General features: G+C 36.2%; 1 protein-coding gene across 2 annotated transcripts in view; it reads left to right on the plus strand.

Moving 5' to 3' along the window:
* Positions 1-974: 974 nt before the first annotated feature.
* Positions 975-20,537, plus strand: part of LOC114338442 (1-phosphatidylinositol 4,5-bisphosphate phosphodiesterase classes I and II) — a 591,824-nt gene continuing 572,261 nt past the window's right edge. Inside the window, exon 1 of one of the 2 annotated variants that reach the window (XM_050659889.1) lies at positions 975-1,383. In XM_050659889.1, the coding sequence (XP_050515846.1) occupies positions 1,261-1,383 (123 nt within the window). In that variant the 5' untranslated portion in view covers positions 975-1,260. The remainder of the gene's footprint in view (positions 1,384-20,537) is intronic. The other variant, XM_050659890.1, reaches the window with a different exon arrangement.

Below are 20,537 nucleotides of genomic sequence, written 5' to 3' on the forward strand. Positions count from 1 at the left end.
TAAATAGCACCAGTACATGGGTAATCGCTGAAAGTCTTTTTACTCTAGCGTAAACGGTTCGGATGGTATAAAAAGGGGTTTTTTAAAATGTAACACCCTGTAATTAAAAATAAGGCAATTACCCTTAAGTAAAACCTATACCAAAAAATCAGTCACTTATTTATGAATAATTGTCGCAGGATTTCTTCGTAATTTCCGTTACACTTAGGGAAAAATATATTTTTTTTAAAACCATCTTTTTTAAAAACTTGTCAACTTTGGGGCGCCACCCACGCTAAACGGTGGATGGTAGACATATGCTGTCGGAAATAAATCGTAGAAAATATAGTCCTTTTTATATTTCTATAAAAAAATTTTTTTGTAAAAGGTACAGGAAGGGCTACGTCCCGCAAAAACCACAAATTACCCCCTTTAAAGGGGTGAAAAGGGAGGTTCCGGGGCGAAATTTTTTCAGAAAAAGTTAGTCTTATAATAAGCACCCCTTGATATACCAGAAAAAAAAATAAAACCGGACTTGTGTCCATTTTGCAAGGTTCAAACTTTGTTTTTTACACTATATCTTCTAAAATTTAATTTAATGTAACTAAAAAAATTATTTTTATCCAATAATAGCCTCTTGTTATCGTCAAAAACTGCTTTTAAATGTTTCATCGTTATTCTGCGATTTTGCACGATCCCGTAAACATTGTTTCGGCTTTCCTGAATAATTTACTAAAGTTGACTTATGTGCTTATTCACAGGAGCCAGAGATATATTACTTATATAATATTATTATTATTAACATATTAATCAAAATTTAGTTGTTAGCTATCCGTATCAGAGTGTCACCAAGAAGGCCTTTTTGCATAAGTTCTCTGGTCTATTAGCGACGAAAATTGACCAAGAGTCTCCTGCTAGACGCAACAGTGGGTTGTGCTTTTTCCGAGACTCAACGGCGGCCGCGCAGGAATCGGCAACAGCGATAATCAACAACCTAGTCTGTATTTCTCCATTAAAATTCACGGCAGTAGGAACAAGATGGTGACGGTAAATCGGTCGCGCTCTTACTTGAAACTGCAAAATATCGGTTTTTCAAACAGAACATAACGTTTCTAAATAAAGAAATATCATCTTTTGCATCTAACAAACAAAAATATTGACTCGCAGTGCGGAGACAATGTGTGATCCTGCAAGTGTAATCAAAAATGAGGTTTTGTTTAGATAACATTCAGTGGTTCAATGCAATACTAATGTGCGGTTAGTGCGATTATTTTTGAAACCATGTCGATGACAGCTACAGGTAGATCTAATTTTGCCTCTGGATCTACCAATGCTGTGGCCCTAAAGCCTATCGAAGTCCCCCAGGCACTCCAAAATGGGGAGAAATTCATAAAATGGGATGAGGTGAGTACAAGGATGAATACAAAAATTGCACTATTCATTGTTAAATATTTTGTACTTATCATAACTGTTGCTTTCTTCAACGCGTTCAATTACATCTTATCAAACAATAATTATGAAATTTTACAACAACAAACTTTATCTTAATCCTTTACTAAACTACATTCACAGAATCAACAATTTGAGCATTGGTTAAAAACAAACTGACAATGAAGAATAATTGTCTGAAGGATTTCCAATTTTTAAAAGATTTTTGCACTTTGCATGCAGGGCCGCTCCTAGATTTTTAGTGTATGCGTGCGCAAATTTTTTTGTGTCCTAAGGATTCAAAAAATTTAACAATTCATTACAAAAACGTAATGATAAATTATTGAGCACATAATAATGCACTAATGGTATATCAGTTTATTTATTGCTTAGAAATAATTTGAGTGTAGGTATCTATTTATTATCAAACTACCTACTATTTTTTATAAGAAGAGCTCATAAATACACCTGTGGAGAACTATAAAGACAGTATTTGATCTTATATTATATGCCTCAGTTTTACTGACAATTTGGACATAGGTATCCTTCCAATTTTGAAAGTAGGTATAAGGCTTTTTAGAGATATATTTGCAGATAATCCATATGCAGTGCATTTCTTACCTTTCTCTCATTCTACCTACTAAAATTATTCTCTTTTTTTTGTCTTATTATTTTATGGATTTAACCTGTGAGTGCCTGTGTTCCGGGAAATTGTTAAGAGCATTAATTTTTTCGAATCCTGAAAAAACTAATAAATATTTTAAAAAAATTTAAATGCAGATTGAAACATTACATTATTAACGAGGGCCGAAAGTCCCTTAGAATAAACAAAAGGTTTCTTTTGAATAAGATACAAGAGTAAAAAACCGCTATACGCCGTAAAAATGCGTAGCGCACACAATATTCCAGCTACAAAAGAGCTGATATGAATATTACGAGGCGCGATAATGTATTTTCATTTTGATGGAAAATAAAATTCTAGTTTTATTTTAAAAGATTTTTCCATAATATTTGCTAAATTTGAAGTAAGGCTCGGTGCTTAGTCCTTATTATTTATTCTCATTAGTTTTGGACCAGATAACAGCGAAACTACAGAGTAGCATTCCATGGTGCCTAATGTATGCTGATGATGTAGTGTTAATAGGAAATAGTGAAAGATACTTAGAACAAAAACTGGAACATAGGAGACAAGCTCTGGAGGAAAAAGGTTTAAAACTTAGTAGGACAAAAAGAGAGTATTTGGAATGTTCATTTAAAGATGGAGTTACTACAAATAAAATGGTACCTTTGGATGGTGAAATGATTGTGAAAAGCAATATTTTTAAGTACCTATATAGGATCGGTATTACAGAGTAATGGAGAAATAGATGGAGATGCATGCAGTAGAATTAGGGCTGGATGGATAAAGATGGAAAGAAGCGAGTGGTGTGTTGTGTGACAGAAAAATTCCAATGAAGCTGAAGGGAAAATTCTATAAAACAGCCATAAGACCGGCTATGATGTATGGAACTGAATGTTGGGCAGTGAAAAAGAAAGAGAAAAAACGAATGCATGTGGCGGAAATGAGAATGCTTAGATGGATGAGTGGAGTTACAAAGAAGGACAAAATTAGAAATGAGTATATTAGGGGAAGTCTAGGTTTGGCACCAATTAATGCCAAAATGAGAGAGCATAGGTTAAGATGGTTTGGTCATGTTCAACGTCGAGACATTAATCACCCAATACGAAAAATAGCTGAAGTGCAGATTCCTGGAAGGAGTAGGAGAGGAAGACCAAAGAAGACCTGGGGGGAGACGATAAGGCAGGACATGTTGGTAAAAGGGATTAACATTGGTATGACTCAAGATAGAATTGTGTGGAGAAATGCAATTAGGGAAGCCGACCCCGCATAGGGATAAGGCAAAGAGAATGATGATGATCTATCTCTATGTTTTGTCGTCTTACAAATATCATACAATTTTTCTATCTAAAAATTGTTAATAGTTACAAGGTTAATTTAACATTAAGTTTATTATCAAATTGCATATCTTTAAGATACGAAAAGAGTATATATGTTACAGTTCAAGTTGATTATCCAGTTGGAGTTGACTTTTACTAGTTCGAGTCAACTCTAACGGCTGGTTTCAGTAAACGTTGATTATAAATATAAAATGAAGATTTATATTCAACATTACTAGTAAAAGTAGACTCCAACTAGTTAAAGTATACTCTTCCCAAAGCCATTTAGTAAAAGTTGATTCTGATTCACACAAACAGCCGATTCTAGAAATTAAATGTTACTGAATATGTTCAAATTAGTCTAGAATGTATCGTCGCCCCCGTTAGGTAAATTACTCCGATTCGAATTTTTTGCACAAACTTACTCAAAAAGAGGTCCTTATAACAAATCTACTGGGTGCCAGGCAGTACCTTGATCGATAAATTGTTTAAACATTTTTTTTAGACAAATTCACAAAAATAGTATTTTCACTTCGAACATTTTTTTTAGATCATTTGGGTTATTCTGAGCAAAAAAAGGTATTTTGTGATTTTTCTCTAAAATTGATTGTTGTACTGTAAAGAGTTATACGCGATTTAAAATTTGAAAAATGCGAAAATCGCCATTTTCAAGGCTTAATAACTCGGTTAAAATCCATTATTATGAAAGTCAGAAAGTGACCAAATCAAAGTTTATAGCCCCCTCTACAAGATCCAGAAGAAATTTTTGTCACTATTTTATTACTAAACTTTATCTTTAATTATTAACAATGAGCGCTAAGTGCGTATTAGGCGGCCGTCAATGGTGAGTGCTAAAGAGATGCACCATTCCGGCCGTCCAATGGTGAATCTCACTCGCACTCACATTGACGGCCGCCTCAATACACGCTTAGCGCTCATTGTTGATAATTAAAAATAATATCTTATTAATGAAATAATGACAAAAATTTGTTCAGGATCTTATAGAGGTAGCTTTAATCTTTGATTTTTTTTAGTTTCTGACTTTCATAATATATAATATCGTATGGCATTTTTGCCTTTCGGGCAGTTCCGGCGCCAATTACATCTTTAACCCTGTTTCAAGTAACTAGTGTCGATGTACACTAGCCCAGGGGGACCGACGGCTTAACGTGCTCTCCGAGACACGGTGAGACGGCCGCTCGCTCGACTTTCACAATAATTATCTTTAACCGAGTTATTAAACCTTGAAAATGGTTATTTTGGCGTTTTTCAAATTTTAAGAGAAAAACAGGCCCAAAGGATCTAAAAAAATTTTGTAGATACGAAGTGAAAAAATTATTTTTGCGAATTTGTTTAAAATCATTGTTTATCGCCAAAGGTCACTAAAATCATTCATTATTGTACTCATTTGCCCTCATTTTCGGCAGTAAAGTAACACTTTGTTGTATTGAATGAAGAATGTTACTTTACCTGCCGCGATTATTAATCATATTAACCGAGATTAAATGTAAGTGGTCAATGGCAGCAATCGATTATATATTTGAGTGAAATTAAAATTTATTTACTTTAATTATTACAAATATTGTACAAAATTTATCTTATTATTAATAAAATTTGTGTCAAAAAGTAAAATTCTGTAGTGTTTCGCAATTATATTCATACAAAATAAATCAAAACTTTACAGATTTAGTAATTAGGTAGGTATAAAATATTGATAACTATCGATTAAACATCAAAACCGGCCATCATGCAAAAGTCATCTGTCATTACTGTCATACGAATTTTTTATTTCGTCTAAAATTAAAAAAATTTCCTCAAAGTTGTAAGTAAGTGTTAATGATTGACGATACAATTTTGTACGCACCACCTCAATACTCTTTATCGAACGCGTCTGTTGCTCGCTTCGCTTCCTCTGCTCGTAATATCAGACTCGTTCGATAAAGAGCCACTTTACAGACTTGGTACATAAATAACTATTAAACAATTTTTCGACCACGGTACTGCCTAGTACCATCTGTCCGACAGCGAGTATAACTCCTCGTTAATTATAACAGGTAGAATGACAAATGAGGTGTCAAATGAAAGATTAATATCCAAGGATAGTACTAAAGGTGACAAAAACCTAGACTGTCTGTCCGTCCGTCCGTGAATATAACTCCTCCGTCATTATAACAGGTAGATTGACAAATCTTCTTCTTCTTCTTCTTTTTGTATAGACATTACTTTGTCTGTTTTTTCAATGTGCCTCTAGTAAGTTGTCGTTCCATCGTTTTCGTGGTCTTCCCACTGAACATCTTCCTATTCTGAACCGTCTCTCGCTGTCCTGACTACCCTATTTGTTGTCATTCGACTTATGTGGTCATTCTATTCTATTCTTCTGTTTATTACCCAGTTATTAATGTTATCCACCTTGCATCTTCGTCGTATATCTGTACTTCTAGCTCTGTGCCATAGAGTCTTACTATCGATTTTTCGAAGGGTTTTCATCTCGACTGTTTATAGCAATCTTTTTGTCCTCTCTGTGTCGGGTTGTGTTTCTGCCGCGTATGTCATTATTGGTCTGATGACTGTTTTGTAAATTCTGCCTTTCATTTCTTTTCCGATATGACAAATGAGGTGTCAAATGAAAGCTTATAATCCAAGGATGGTAATATTCATTTTCTTCTTTCATTCATTAAATCCAATATTTCCTCTGTCATCCATCTTTGCTTCCGTGGTCGCTGTTTTGTGAGCATTTCAGTGGCCATTGCAAGGGCGTGTCTGATTTCCTCCCGAAGGCGAAAGTTAAGGATGTTTAATTATATGAAAGTGTGCTAAAAAACAGTGAGAAACAGTAAAACCCATTTAAAATACATTGTTACTTCAGACACACTTTAAACCCTTCATGCACTGCTATCTATATTTACAATTTTCACACAATAAAACCTTTACATCAGCGGTTCTCAATCTTTTTGAGTCATGTACCATCTAAAGTTTCTTTTATTATATTTCTATATTTTTAGATTGTATAATCAAGACTTACTAACTATGTACTACTATTTTAAGTTTTTGTGTGTTTTGTGAACCACCGCAAATAGTGATATGTACCACCAGTGGTACATGTACCACAGATTAAGAACCGCTGCTTTACATAATATGAGATAGAGTAGATAAAAATTATTATGTGAATTTGGTTAACAAAAATTGGTTAAACAATTTTTCGACCGCGGTACCGCGTGACACTCTATGTATTTGTTATAAGGATTGTTATACGGATGTACATATTTCTTTAAGTAAGTTTGTGCAAAAAATCGAATCAGAATAATTTACCTAACGGGGGCGACGTTATAGACTATACTAATAAGTAGTTGAAACGGTCAAAACAAAGAAACGCACACTCATCAAAAATGCACTTGAGATTCTCGTATAATCAACATTTACTGAATCGATCCAGGAAGAGTCAACTCCAACTAGTAAAAGTTGACTTAAATTTTTAAAATCAACTTTTACTGCTAGTTTCAGTTGACTCCAACTAGTTGGAGTCAACTCTAACTGAGAATCAACTTGAACTGTAACATATATAATACTATCTTCTATCGTATCCAGTGCTGTCTGTAGATTTCTTCCACCTATATCCAGGCTCCTGTGTTAAGCCGCTATTTCACTGTAGCCTGCATACAAGCTGATTAGTGTTCCCGGTGCTCTTGAAACGTGTGATATAAATATACGGTACAAGAAATAAGATTGCCCTCTGTGGTACTCCAGCTTCCGGGATTATGTGTTCAGATATAGCTGGTCAGCTGGTCTCATCTGGAACCTGAATCTCCTTTCACTTAGGTACGAGGAGATGAGTTTCACCGTGACCCCGCCCTCTCCATAATTTCTCATTTTGTATGTCAGTCCTTCATGACACACTCTGTCAAAAGCTTTGCTTGCATTCAGGAAGGCTGCTCCTGTATATTGCTTGTCGTTTATTGTATTGCAGTTGTATGTTTGTCAAATATACATACAATTGCTTTCGAAAGAAGGTACTTCCGATCTACTCATATTTTAAATTTCTATATGACCATCTTAGTGTATTACCAATGAATATAAACGCTCATTTGTATATTCGTCGGTATTATTTGCTTTGTAAAAAGTAACACCAAAGACTAAACAAATCGCACTACTATAAAAATGTGATAAACCTGTTTTGGTTTTGTTCAAATCATTAACACTTTTATTGGTCTCATATTAAGTATGTGAATAATTTTTAACACTGCAGCAAAACTTTTTATCAAGTATTTTATATAAGACATTGACTAATGTTTATTATTAAACTTGTTTCATATGCTATCACATATTCGCCTTTTTGTAAACAAATTAGAGATACATTATAGGGAACAAGTATAAATATGTGAGATTATAGGAAAGTATTCTTGCTCTTTTATTATTGTTATGTACATAATGATAAAAATGACTGTTTATGATGATTATAATTTAGTTGAAATTATGATAAATGCGCTGTCGTTATCATGTAAATTCTTATAAGATAATTCAATGTCTCCGTTAGCCCAACAAATTTTATATAAATGATATAAACAATAGCAAAAGAAGGAAGACTATCGTCTTTTACCCATAGCATCCAAAAGTGAATAAAAATGTTATAATCAGTATATTAAGAGCCAGATTTTGTTACTTGGGGGGTTTTTAGGGTCGCTGAACATAAATACGTCATCAGAACAATATCACCTGGTGCCCAGGGTTACGCTAAGGTACGTCATCTGGAGTTTTAAGGATTTTTGGCACTAAATTAACGAATAGATTACTCGGGAGGGTTTTTGGGGTAGCTGAATACTGAAGTTGCTAAACACGACGATATTGTTCTGTTTCTGAGAGCATTGATGATGCAGTATCGCAACTGGAGAAACTATACCTAGCCTCCCTGCAAGTCGGATTAAAAATCAACCATACACAAACAGAAATCATGACAAATCTTATGTTAAGCAAAAAGATTTCAGTAAATGGCATGCCTATTGAAGAAACCACATCTTATTATAAGTACTTAGGGCATGAGATAAGCATAGGAATAGATAATCAAACGTGCGAACTAAGTCACCGCTAGTGATGAGCGAGACTGGTCTTGGTCTTGCGCTCTTGGTCTTGGTCTTGGAGCAAAACCAAGACAAGACCAGGTATTCAAGACCAAGACCAAGACCGAACCTTGCAAGACTACGCAAGACGAAGACCAACCTGCAAGACTCTTGCACTTTTTTGCGAAATTGGTTTTTTATTATTTAACTTTATTTGTTTAGTTCAATAATATATACTGACATTGTAATAAACCTTAAACAATATCGAATTTTTAAAATACATAATATTTTGGTTATATTTTTAAGTCGTTTTGATTAAGTCAAACGGTTTGCATTTTCTCAACCTTCAAAGTGTCTAGAAGGCAAGTTTTCAAACGGCGACAGTTCAAGGACAATTGAAATTATTTGTAAGCCAAAAAAATGTAATTATAGATAGGGTAATCCGCTTAAAAAACGCCATTAAAAACGGTTTTTATGTACCAGTAGTTTTCGCATTTTTGTCTAATAAAAATACTGACACTTATTTCAATTCTTTTCGCATAATCGAGGAAAAATGTAGGTCGTTAAATTTAAAATTAATACCAAAAAATATCATAATAGATTTTGAAAAGGGATTCACAATGCTGTGAAAGCATTGAAAAAAGGTGAAAGCCTGAATAAAAAATAACTGGTTGTCGATTGTAATGTGTCAAGCTTGGTATCGCAAAATCGAAAACTTACATAGGTGCAGTTTCTGAATATAATGACAAAAATTCCGATACTTTTGAAATTTTTAAAATTATTTTTTGGATTAATTTTTTACATTCAACGAAAGTTGGAAGTTGAATTATTTGTGAAAATCCCGGATGACAAACGCGTAAAGAATTTTACTGATTTCATAGTTGAAAACTATTTGGAAGAATCTAGGTTTTCCCCAGAAAGGGCCAGTAGTACAAATAGTATGTGCCGCACTTAAAATGCATGCGAATCATTTCAGTGTATTTTAAATTCAAATTTTTACTATACCCACATCCGAATATTTTTAACTTTTTAAATGTCATAATGGGTATTCAATCCAAAAATATGTGAAAATAAAAAGTGCGAATAACTCGTGCTACGAGAGCAATGTAGTTTAAATAAAATTAAATAACTGCAAGATATAAAATTACAGAATTAAGCGTTTATAACTCCCCATTAGGTTTAGCTATTATGTTATAGTATTAAGTCTATAAATAGGTATAATAAATATGTATGTATTTACTAAAAAGTATGTTTTAGTTAGTTTATAAAAAAAGTTAATTATATTAAATAAAGTAGAAAAATGTTTGATTTTTGTGTATTTTATTCGAAATTGTTTGGTTCAAATTATTACTACCAAAAAAGCAAGACCAGCAAGACTCTTGCAGCAAGACCAAGACCAAGAACAAGACCGGCTAGTGCAAGACCAAGACCAAGACCAAGACTGCCTTTTGGCTGCAAGACCAAGACCAAGACCAAGCTTGCAAGAACAAGACCAAGACCAAGACTAGCCTGGTCTTGGTCTTGTTCTTGTTTTGCTCATCACTAGTCGCTGCATAGGACTCACTTGGGTGGCATTCGGCAAGCTGAATTATGTCCTTAAGTCAGAAATGCCTATGTGTCTCAAAAGTCTTTGATCAGTGCGTGTTACCAGTACTTACATATATGGTGCAGAAATTTTAAATATGCTCAATGTTAGGCAGTTCTCGTAGGAATCGAATTACGAACAAGGAAATAAGACTAAGAACAGGAGTGGCAGATGCCATAGAAATAATGATGACCCTAAAGTGGAAATGGGCAGGGCAGATAGCTAGAATGTCGGATAACAGATGGACACAGCAAATAATACACTGGAGACCAAGACAAGAAGCATATCAAAGTAGAGATCGTCCGCCAACAAGATGGTCTGATGACATAAAACGTATCGACAAAAATTGGATGTACCTTAACAGCACAAAACAGAAATAAATGGATATCCAGTGTCCAGTGCGATTGCTATGTTCGTCATCTTCTGGAACTCAGGTCCCTAATAGTCACCCTGAGCACTAGGATCGGTTCTAATGGCATAGTCATATTCGTGTTCAGCAACCCCAAAAGCTCTCAAATGATCTGTTTATAACAATTTAGTACCGTAAACATTCGAAACTCCAGAAGACGTGCCTTAGCTGTAACCCTGGGAACCAGGTGTACCGGTGGTCGGTTCTGATGGAGTATTCGTGTCCAGAAACTGCAAAAACCCCCAATTAATCTGTTTGCATCAATTTTGTGCCGAAAACCCTTGAAACTCCCAGAAGATGACGTGCCTTAGAAATGACTCTGGGTACCACGTGCTCCGATGGTCCATTCTGATGGCGTATTCATGTTCAGCGCTCCAATAAGCCCTGAATAACAAAATACGGCTCTTGATAATAATATACTGAGTTCAACATTGTAAAAAGTTGCATGTTGCGGTGTTTTTTGTTCTAAATGCCCTGGTCTAAAAGTATTTAAAAAAATCTTTGCCAGTCAGTTAATTCTTACCGTAACTTGCTAGGGGCCATTCTATATAAAATATAACAATTTTATCGACAGGTAGGTATTCACTTTAAGTATGATGTAAGTAAATGATAAATAGATAAGGGACTAAATCTTACAGAATATTTTTTTTTATATTCGTCTTGGACAACCTTCAATCAGAAGTTTTTATTTAACTTTAACTTTAACTGTTAAATTTTACGGGAAATTGGACAACCTACAATAAATACACGTTTAAATAATTGATGGATTCGACCGTTACTTGACGGAAACTACGTAGACTTTTTTTTTCTATTATTGAAAGCCCTTTTGTGCTCTGCTATGCGTTTGTCAAAGGTCTGCTAGTATGACCAATGTAAGTTTTTGAAAGTCACCACATATCAGTTGGTATAAAACATCCTGTAATTGTTCTTATTGTTCTCTTATTGCACTTAACGTATTTGCTTCTTCTTCTTCTTCCTTCTTGTATGTAGGCTTTAAAGCCTGTTTCTTCTTCAATATTAGCCTCCTAAATTGTTTAAGTTATCGCACCATCTTTTTCTTGGTCTGCCTTATCTTATTCGTCTGACTTATCTCGTGCTATTCGTACTATCCCATCCTGTGCCATTCTACTAATGTGTTCGTTCCACTCCTGTTTCCGTTTTGTCACCCATCCATTTATGTCTTCTTCATTGCACGATCTTCTTATGTTTTCGTTTCTTTCTCTATCCAACAGACTTTTCCCTAATAGTCGTCGGAGTATTTTCATCTCTGTTGTTTCTAGTAGTCGTCTCGTTTTAGATGTGCCAGGTCTTGTCTCCGCCGTTTATGTCAATATAGGTCTAATTGCTGCTTTATAGATTCTTGCTTTTGTGACTTATCTTAAGTGTTTGTTCTTCCAGATTGTGTCATTAAGAGATCCGCCGCTTTACTTGCTTTTAAGCTTTATTGTCGTACTTCCTCTTCAACATCTCCGTAACTGGTTATATCTATTCCCAGATATCTAAACCTTGCTTCCTGCTTTATTATTTTCCCATCAATTTCGATTTTACATCGTAGTGGGTATTTAGATGTTGTCATACATTTGTTTTTTTCTGCTGATATTATCATATTGTATTTCTTGGCTGTTGTATTGAAGATGTGTGTTAATCTTTGGAGATCGTCTTCTGTCTCGGCGATTATTGCGGCGTCGCACAGTGGTCCTTTCTGACGATCTATGGTTGCAAAAGTATTACACCACAATTAGTCGGAGAGGTAGAAGCGGATTTTGTGCGTAATAAGTAATATGAAAAAACTATACGGGAATATGTTGAATTAGTTGTGTACATGACTTTCCCCAACGGCCGAAAACCAGAGTGGGGGACGAGGGTAGTTATAAGGGGTCAAAGTCGCGGTTTTTATTATTTTTTTTGTGACGCTCATGATCGAGATTTTGGGAATAAGTAGGTCATGACGTAACTAAGTAAAATCTCCAGGGGTGGAACACTGCGTGGCCGACAAGGGGATGGGGGTAGGGGTGAGTATAAAAAATATAAAGGGTTTTTTTTGCGACGTTCGTGACTGAGATAGTGCACCAAAATTTGGTAATAAGTAGACCATGACATAACTAAGTAAAATCCCCAGGGCCGGAAACCAGAGTGGGGGACGAGGGTAGTTATAAGGGGTCAAAGTCGCGGTTTTTATTATTTTTTTTGTGACGCTCATGATCGAGAAAGTGCACCAAAATATGGTAATAAGTAGGTCATCACGTAAGTAAGTACAATCTCCAGGGGCGGAACGTTGTATGCCGACAAAGGGGTGGGGGCAGGGGTGAATATAAAAATTATAAGGGATTTTGACGTTCGTGATCGAGATAGTGAACCAAAATTTGGGAGTAAGTAGATCATGACGTAACTAAGCAAAATCTCCAGGGGCGGAAACCAGAGTTGGGGATGAGGGTAGTTTTAAGGGGTCAAAGTCACAGTTTGTATTATTTTTTTTGTGACGCTTCACAACATTTGCCCGCCACGCAGGCAAATTTTGGTGCACTATCTCCATCATGAGCGTCACAAAAAAAATAATAATCGCGATTTTAACCCCTTATAACTACCCTCGTCCCCCACTCTGGTTTCACGCCGTTGAGGAAAGTCATGTACCCAACTAATTCAATATATCCCCGTATAGTTTTTCCATATTACTTATCACGCACAAAATCCGCTCCCAGCTCTTAGACTAAATATAAGGGACTGAAAATTCGTAGACAGATAAAACATTGTTGTATATGTAACATACAAGAACCTAAAAAGATTTAAAAAATATAGAAAGAGCACGTTCGAGCACACAAGAGTAACTTTTTCTGAGAGATAAATAAATAAAGTAACAATAAAAAAATAGTTTAGCAACAATGCCGAACAATCCCAAAAGTTCTACTCTATTAAAATCTTTACAAATTCTTATTTTAGTGCTAATATATTATCATCTTTACAATCAAATATTTTTTTTATCAACAATAAGGTACAACTATTGTTTTATAATATTTTAAATATACCTGTTCGCTTGACTTCCATTTCAAAAAAATATTAAAATAACAGTTCTAGGTACACTTTGATTCACTTTGAAAGGGCGCGGGCGCTGGTAAATTGCCTGAAACTACTGAGCGTAAGTTCGGTAAAGAAGTACAACTTTCGGTTTCAATTGTTCTCTTCGAGGTGGGAGTTGAGTTCTAAGAACGATTTATTTTGTTTACCTGGTTACCTAGGTATTCAATGAGTGTCATTATAACCGATTATTTGAAGATGAATTTTATACCTTTTGCAACCATAGTGTGTAGGACGCTTCACCTGTGGTAAAAGGACCTGGTGAATATCTCCTGTCCTTCACACAAGAGGGGAACCAGCTTCTATAGTGGTTGATATAATTAGACTCTGATATTCTTTGTCGAGTCGAAGCAAGGTGTAAATCGGTGTTGAAATGATTAAAATACGTGTGAGATAATTAGTTTATTTAACACAAACACTAATATTTACAAGTATCGTACAAAATAATTATTATTGTTTTTACTACAACAAAAAAACATACATAAATTTGCTATGTGCAATTGACAGTAAAGTGAACCGCGATTTAAGAGTGAAACATGTGATTAGTAACAAGTGAGAGAAGATTCGCGTGAAAAACCGTGTAATGCGATAGGAAAATACGAGACGTGAACACTTTCAGAGTTGAGCGAGAGACGCGACCGATTAGCTCGGTAGTTGACGAATCAGTGATTGAGAGACGAGAGACTAAAAACGACTTAGGCATAAGGATTCCTTTTTCCTTTGGGTCCCCAAAAAGAAGTGGAACTCATTCATCAATGTCCTATGCGTGTCTAATTTACGTTCAGAAATAAACAGAAGGTTTAATTTAGTCCAGTAACGACAAAGGCCTTTATTGGTTTAAGGATACATAAATCCGACAGCAAGACAGCTTCACACATTGTCAAGTTGAAAGAATTGTTCTTAATTTCGATCCAAACCCTGGGAACCGGATATATCTTAACCTAGAATGTTTTCGTAGTGCACGGGTCCTTGTATCGCCGACTGAAATGGGAGGCCACGGGACAAGCAAATGTTTTCTCGGAATTGGTTAATTTTGGAAGCTACAAAGGGCAGATGTGTTCGTTTGAAATTATCAATGATTCGACGAATTTTATTAAGATTCTTATATAAGTAGAAATGATAATTAGCTTTATGTTAGAAAATCTAACATAAATTGCCCCCCGCGCCAGAGGAGGAAAAATAAATGTTAAGAGCAAGATAGAGAAAGAGAGAGCGATGGAGAGAGATAGCGATTGGGAGAGAGAGATCGAAAGAGAGAGAGAGAGCGAGAGAGGGAGAGAGAGAGTGCGGTTTTTAGTAAATTTGCTTGAGAGAAGAAGAGATTATGGGAAACTTTATCTTCAGTTGTGAGTTATTTAAAAATTATATTTACAAATAAATTGCGAAAAATCAAGAGATAATTCTTTACAATAATAAACAAAACTTGTTTTTTTTTTCATTTTTCTTAGTGTATATACTATTTTGTACAAAAGGGTTTTGACCTAAATTTACAAATCAGTTGTCGCGGGTAACTGTAAATGTGTCATAAATTATAGGCGTTTTGCCCTGAGTGAACTGTTGTGGTGTTTTTATTTTTCAAATTTATTGTCAACAAGTGAAAGTGCGGGTGACTTGGGTACTTGAGTAGATAGAGGCATTGTCTAGTTATACAATGCTAGCGGTAATATTTTGAGGGTAAGGTCGGTTATTGAACTGTGTTTCCTAAAAAGGGAAGAAATATTTTCATTTTTGTTAATGCCTTTTAAAATGAGATTTTAGACGTTTTCTTGGGATAGGAAATGATTCGTCAATATTCAAATTCTCGGATGGTGTTTTATGGGTTAAATTGATTTTGTCAAAATACACATTTGTAGAGTGAGAAAATAAAGAAATGTTTTGTTGTTTAGAATGGGCTGCGTTTGGAATATTACCGGCGATTACCCATCCAAATATTGTATTGAAGAGTGTGGGTAGATTTTTTCCTAATTTTACGATACCCGGTAAGAGGATTTCGTAGTAAGCATCTGCTCCTATCAGAATTTCAATATTTGATTCCATATAAAAATATTTATCAGCCAGGCTGAGATCTTTTGGAATTTTAAGAAAATCAGGGTTGATATCTAATTGCGGTAGCTGGCAAGAAATCTTTGGAATTATTGCACAGTTTAAATTGACATTACGTTCGAAACCAGGTGTGTAAAGCATGATTTTTGCCATTGATTTCGAAGTGAGAGAACTTTGGGCAATGCCACAAACTTGTAGTTCATTGCGAGAAATTTCGGGATTAATTTTATTAGCGAGATTTTCCGTTATAAAAGAATTTTGACTACCAGAGTCAAGGATTGCCTTAGCAAATATGGCATTTCCAGATTTGTCAATTAAAATTACTTGAGCGGTGGGTAAAAGAGTCGAAGAGTGTGTAAAAGGTTTATTTGTAACGCTTAGAGCTACGTTAGGGTTGCATACATCTTCTTGAGAGTCATTAAAAGAAGATGGCTGAGCAATATTGGCGTGGAGTGAGTTAGTGGAATTTATGGCATTTGTGGTGCGGTGTGAGAGACTGCGAGCATCAGCAACTTGTGCTTGCGAATTTGCATCATTATTTAAACGAGAAGCATTATAAGGTGTATTTCTGTTACTATTCTGTTGAGAGGTTTGTGCATAGGGCGTAAATCTAGCAGAATTTACATGTGTGCTTGCATTGCGATTATCTTCGGGGTGAGAAGCGTGAGAAGAACGAGTACGTTTAATGTTTTCTGCATACGAGTTTTGGTGCAGAAGGGTGTGATGGTTTTTAGAACAAATAAAACAACCGCGAGAAGTACACTGAGCATGAGTGTGTTTTGTACCAAGACAGTTAGAGCACATGTCTCGCGATTTTAAAAAATTATATTTTTCTGAGTGAGAGAGGGCAGCGAATTGCCTACAGGAATATATTTTGTGCGCTGAATTATTACAGTAATTGCATTTGATATGATTACTAGAGGAGAGAGGTGGAGATGTATTTGAGAGAAGAGAAGTGGAGTTAGATTTAGCGTGTGATTTGTCCCTTTTTGATTCTGGGATATTTGTGAGGTCTGCGAGAATGTTGCAGCGTTCATTGAGGATCTCAAAAAGTTCGACAATTGTGGGAGTGTAATTTCTATCTCTTCTTTCCCCATAATATCGTTTGGTGGCAAAATCGAGCTTTCTTGTTATTAAATTAATTAAGAGATAATCCCACGATTCGACGGGAGCTTGTAGAGCCTTTAAGGAGTCAATATTTCTTTTTAAATCGTTTGTAAAATCACTTAGTGACCGATAGTTGCTCCTTGTGAGTGTAGGGAAATCTATGATAAGATTGATGTGAGAATTGATAATAGCAAGACTGTTGTCGTACTTCTTTTCGAGTATGTCAATAGCGAGATCAAAGTTTTCGTTAGTTACGTCAAGCGAATCAATTAAATTTAAGGGTTCTCCGCGGAGGGAAGATTTCAAATAAATTAGCTTTTGAGCTTTGGTGAGTGTGTGATTATCCTTTATAATTGAGGAAAACAATTGGTAAAATGAGACCCATTTACTGGGCTCGCCATGATATATAGGAACAGAAACAGGTGGTAAGCGTACGTTGGAGTTAGCATGATTACCGTGTTGATACTGAGAAGGTACCGAAGAAGAAGAATTAACTTTCGAAAATTGCGCCAATTTACCGTCAATTCGAGACATAGCAGAGAAGTATTTATTTTCAACTTCTTCTCTATTTTCTGTGTGCAAATCAGCATTTTTGTGAGTGTCTATCTTATTACAAATATCATTATAATTATTAAATGCATTAATTAAGTGAATTCTTCTATGACTTAGTTCAAATGTTTCAGTTTGACTATCGAGAAAATTGCTTATCCAATTCAAATTTCGTTCAAGTGATGATTTGCATGTACCAATCTCCCTCTTCAGTGCGTCCATAATTAAAATATACCAAAATTTAAAAAAAATTAAAATATTGATTGTCCAGTGACAATCTGTAAATATTGTGATTTTAACGGTATTACACAAAGAGAGATCGTGGTTGAAAATAGAGTGAGTAAAGTGAGTATGTAGTGTAAAAAGAAATAAAAATTATGCAAAATATTTAAAAAAGAGATGAGCAGATATATATAAAAAATAAAGAGTAAACAAATAAATTGTCCTTTAAAGCACATGCGTACACAAACTTATTGAGTGAAAGATAATATGTGGAGTAATATTTAAGGAAATAAAATAAAAGTTCATAAAGTTTTTTTTATTATTGCGATGTTACCTTAGTATGCGTCAAGAAAGCGTTGTTCTGGAAGAATGGGACGGTGTCAGCGTGGCGGCGGGCAGCGGGAGCAGCACCAGGCCGAGGTGGAGGCGATCAGCGGGACAGCAACGGTCCAAGTTGGAGGCGGTCAGCGGGACAGCAAACGGTCCAAGGTGGAGGCGGTCAGCGGGACAGCGACGGTCCAAGTTGGATGGCAATCAGCGTGAGAGCAATGGTGCAAGGTGGGGTCGATCAGTGGAACCGCAACGGTCCAAGGTGGAGGCGGTCAGCGGGACAGCGACGGTCCAAGGTGGAGGCGATCAGCGGGACAGCAACGGTCCAAGGTGGAAACGGTCAGCGGGACAGCAATGGTCCAAGGTGGAGTCGATCAGCGGGACAGCAACGGTCCAAGGTAGAGGCGGTCAGCGGGACAGCAACGGTCCAAGGTGGAGGCGATCAGCGGAACAGCAACGGTCCAAGGTGGAGACGGTCAGCGGGACAGCAATGGTCCAAGGTGGAGTCGATCAGCGGGACAGCAACGGTCCAAGGTAGAGGCGGTCAGCGGGACAGCAACGGTCCAAGGTGGAGGCGATCAGCGGGACAGCAACGGTCCAAGGTGGAGACGGTCAGCGGGACAGCAAGGGTCCAAAGTGGTGGCGATCAGCGGGACAGCAACGGTCCAAGGTGGAGTCGATCAGCGGGACAGCAACGGTCCAAGGTGGAGGCGGTCAGCGGGACAGCAACGGTCCAAGTAGAGGTAATACGATCACCGGAACAGCCGATAACGATTCGATTCAATTTCAACACCGCGAGCCTTGCTTCTGGGTATGCAGACGATTCTTTGAATCGTCCCACCAGGGGTACCAAATTATGTGTAGGACGCTTCACCTGTGGTAAAAGGACCTGGTGAATATCTCCTGTCCTTCACACAAGAGGGGAACCAGCTTCTATAGTGGTTGATATAATTAGACTCTGATATTCTTTGTCGAGTCGAAGCAAGGTGTAAATCGGTGTTGAAATGATTAAAATACGTGTGAGATAATTAGTTTATTTAACACAAACACTAATATTTACAAGTATCGTACAAAATAATTATTATTGTTTTTACTACAACAAAAAAACATACATAAATTTGCTATGTGCAATTGACAGTAAAGTGAACCGCGATTTAAGAGTGAAACATGTGATTAGTAACAAGTGAGAGAAGATTCGCGTGAAAAACCGTGTAATGCGATAGGAAAATACGAGACGTGAACACTTTCAGAGTTGAGCGAGAGACGCGACCGATTAGCTCGGTAGTTGACGAATCAGTGATTGAGAGACGAGAGACTAAAAACGACTTAGGCATAAGGATTCCTTTTTCCTTTGGGTCCCCAAAAAGAAGTGGAACTCATTCATCAATGTCCTATGCGTGTCTAATTTACGTTCAGAAATAAACAGAAGGTTTAATTTAGTCCAGTAACGACAAAGGCCTTTATTGGTTTAAGGATACATAAATCCGACAGCAAGACAGCTTCACACATTGTCAAGTTGAAAGAATTGTTCTTAATTTCGATCCAAACCCTGGGAACCGGATATATCTTAACCTAGAATGTTTTCGTAGTGCACGGGTCCTTGTATCGCCGACTGAAATGGGAGGCCACGGGACAAGCAAATGTTTTCTCGGAATTGGTTAATTTTGGAAGCTACAAAGGGCAGATGTGTTCGTTTGAAATTATCAATGATTCGACGAATTTTATTAAGATTCTTATATAAGTAGAAATGATAATTAGCTTTATGTTAGAAAATCTAACACATAGATTATAAAAAAAAGACCACCGTGCGTCGTCTGCATAACATAATATTTGGATTTCTTTATTCCCAATTCTGCAACCATGACCTTTACGGACTGCTCCTATTATTTAGTCCACTATTATATTAAAGAGCAGTGGGCTTAATGAGTCACCTTGTCTGACTCCGCTTTGTACTGGTATAAACTGCGTTGGTTTTCCATTTATCTTTGCCTGTATTCGATCATGAAAATAGATATTTTCGATGGTTTGTATAATATTGATTGGTACGTTTCTTCTATACAGTAAATGTAAGACGTCTTCGACTTGGTTGCGATCGAAAGCCTTTGTCAGGTCTATAAAACATAGATATGCTGGTTTCTTGTACTCAATGGCCTTTTCTGTGATTTGTCTCAGTACAAATACGGCGTCTACGCAGGATCTTCTGGATCTGAATCCTTGTTGTTAATCTGATAAAGTTGTTATTTTATTGATTTTGTGGTTAGGACTTTTTTGGTTAGCTTAAGTGCGATGTTCAGTAGATTTATACCTCTATAATTGTTGGGGTCTTCTTTGTCTCCTTTCTTGAACATTGGTACCATTATGTTGTTTCTCCATGTGTCTGGTATCTTGCAGTGCAATATTAGTTTTTGTATAAGTTTTGTCATCTCTAGGGTTATACTTTCTCCTCCGTATTTTAGAAGCTCGTTGGTTATTCCGTCTGGTCCTGGCGACTTTATGTTTTTGAGTGAATTTATGGCTATTTGTACTTCCTGAAAACTGATTTCTATGTCGTGTATTAATTCAGGTAAGTTATTGTTTTGATTATTATTTTCCTTTCCTTTAAACAGTTCCGTCAAGTATCTTTCCCATTCGTTTGCTGGTATGTTATTGTATTCCTTCAATTCTGCCATTTCTTTCCGTTGGTTTCTTATGAATCTCCATATTTGTTTTTGTGTTCCGTAGAATTCGCTTTCCATCCTTTTTGTAAACTGTTCCCAGTGTTCATTTTTTGTTCTTCTTACCAATTGCTTTGTTTCATTTCGTATTCTTCTATAGTTGTCTCTGG

This window comes from Diabrotica virgifera, chromosome 8, assembly GCF_917563875.1.
Source record: "Diabrotica virgifera virgifera chromosome 8, PGI_DIABVI_V3a".
In the NCBI taxonomy this organism is placed as follows: Eukaryota; Metazoa; Arthropoda; class Insecta; order Coleoptera; family Chrysomelidae; genus Diabrotica; species Diabrotica virgifera.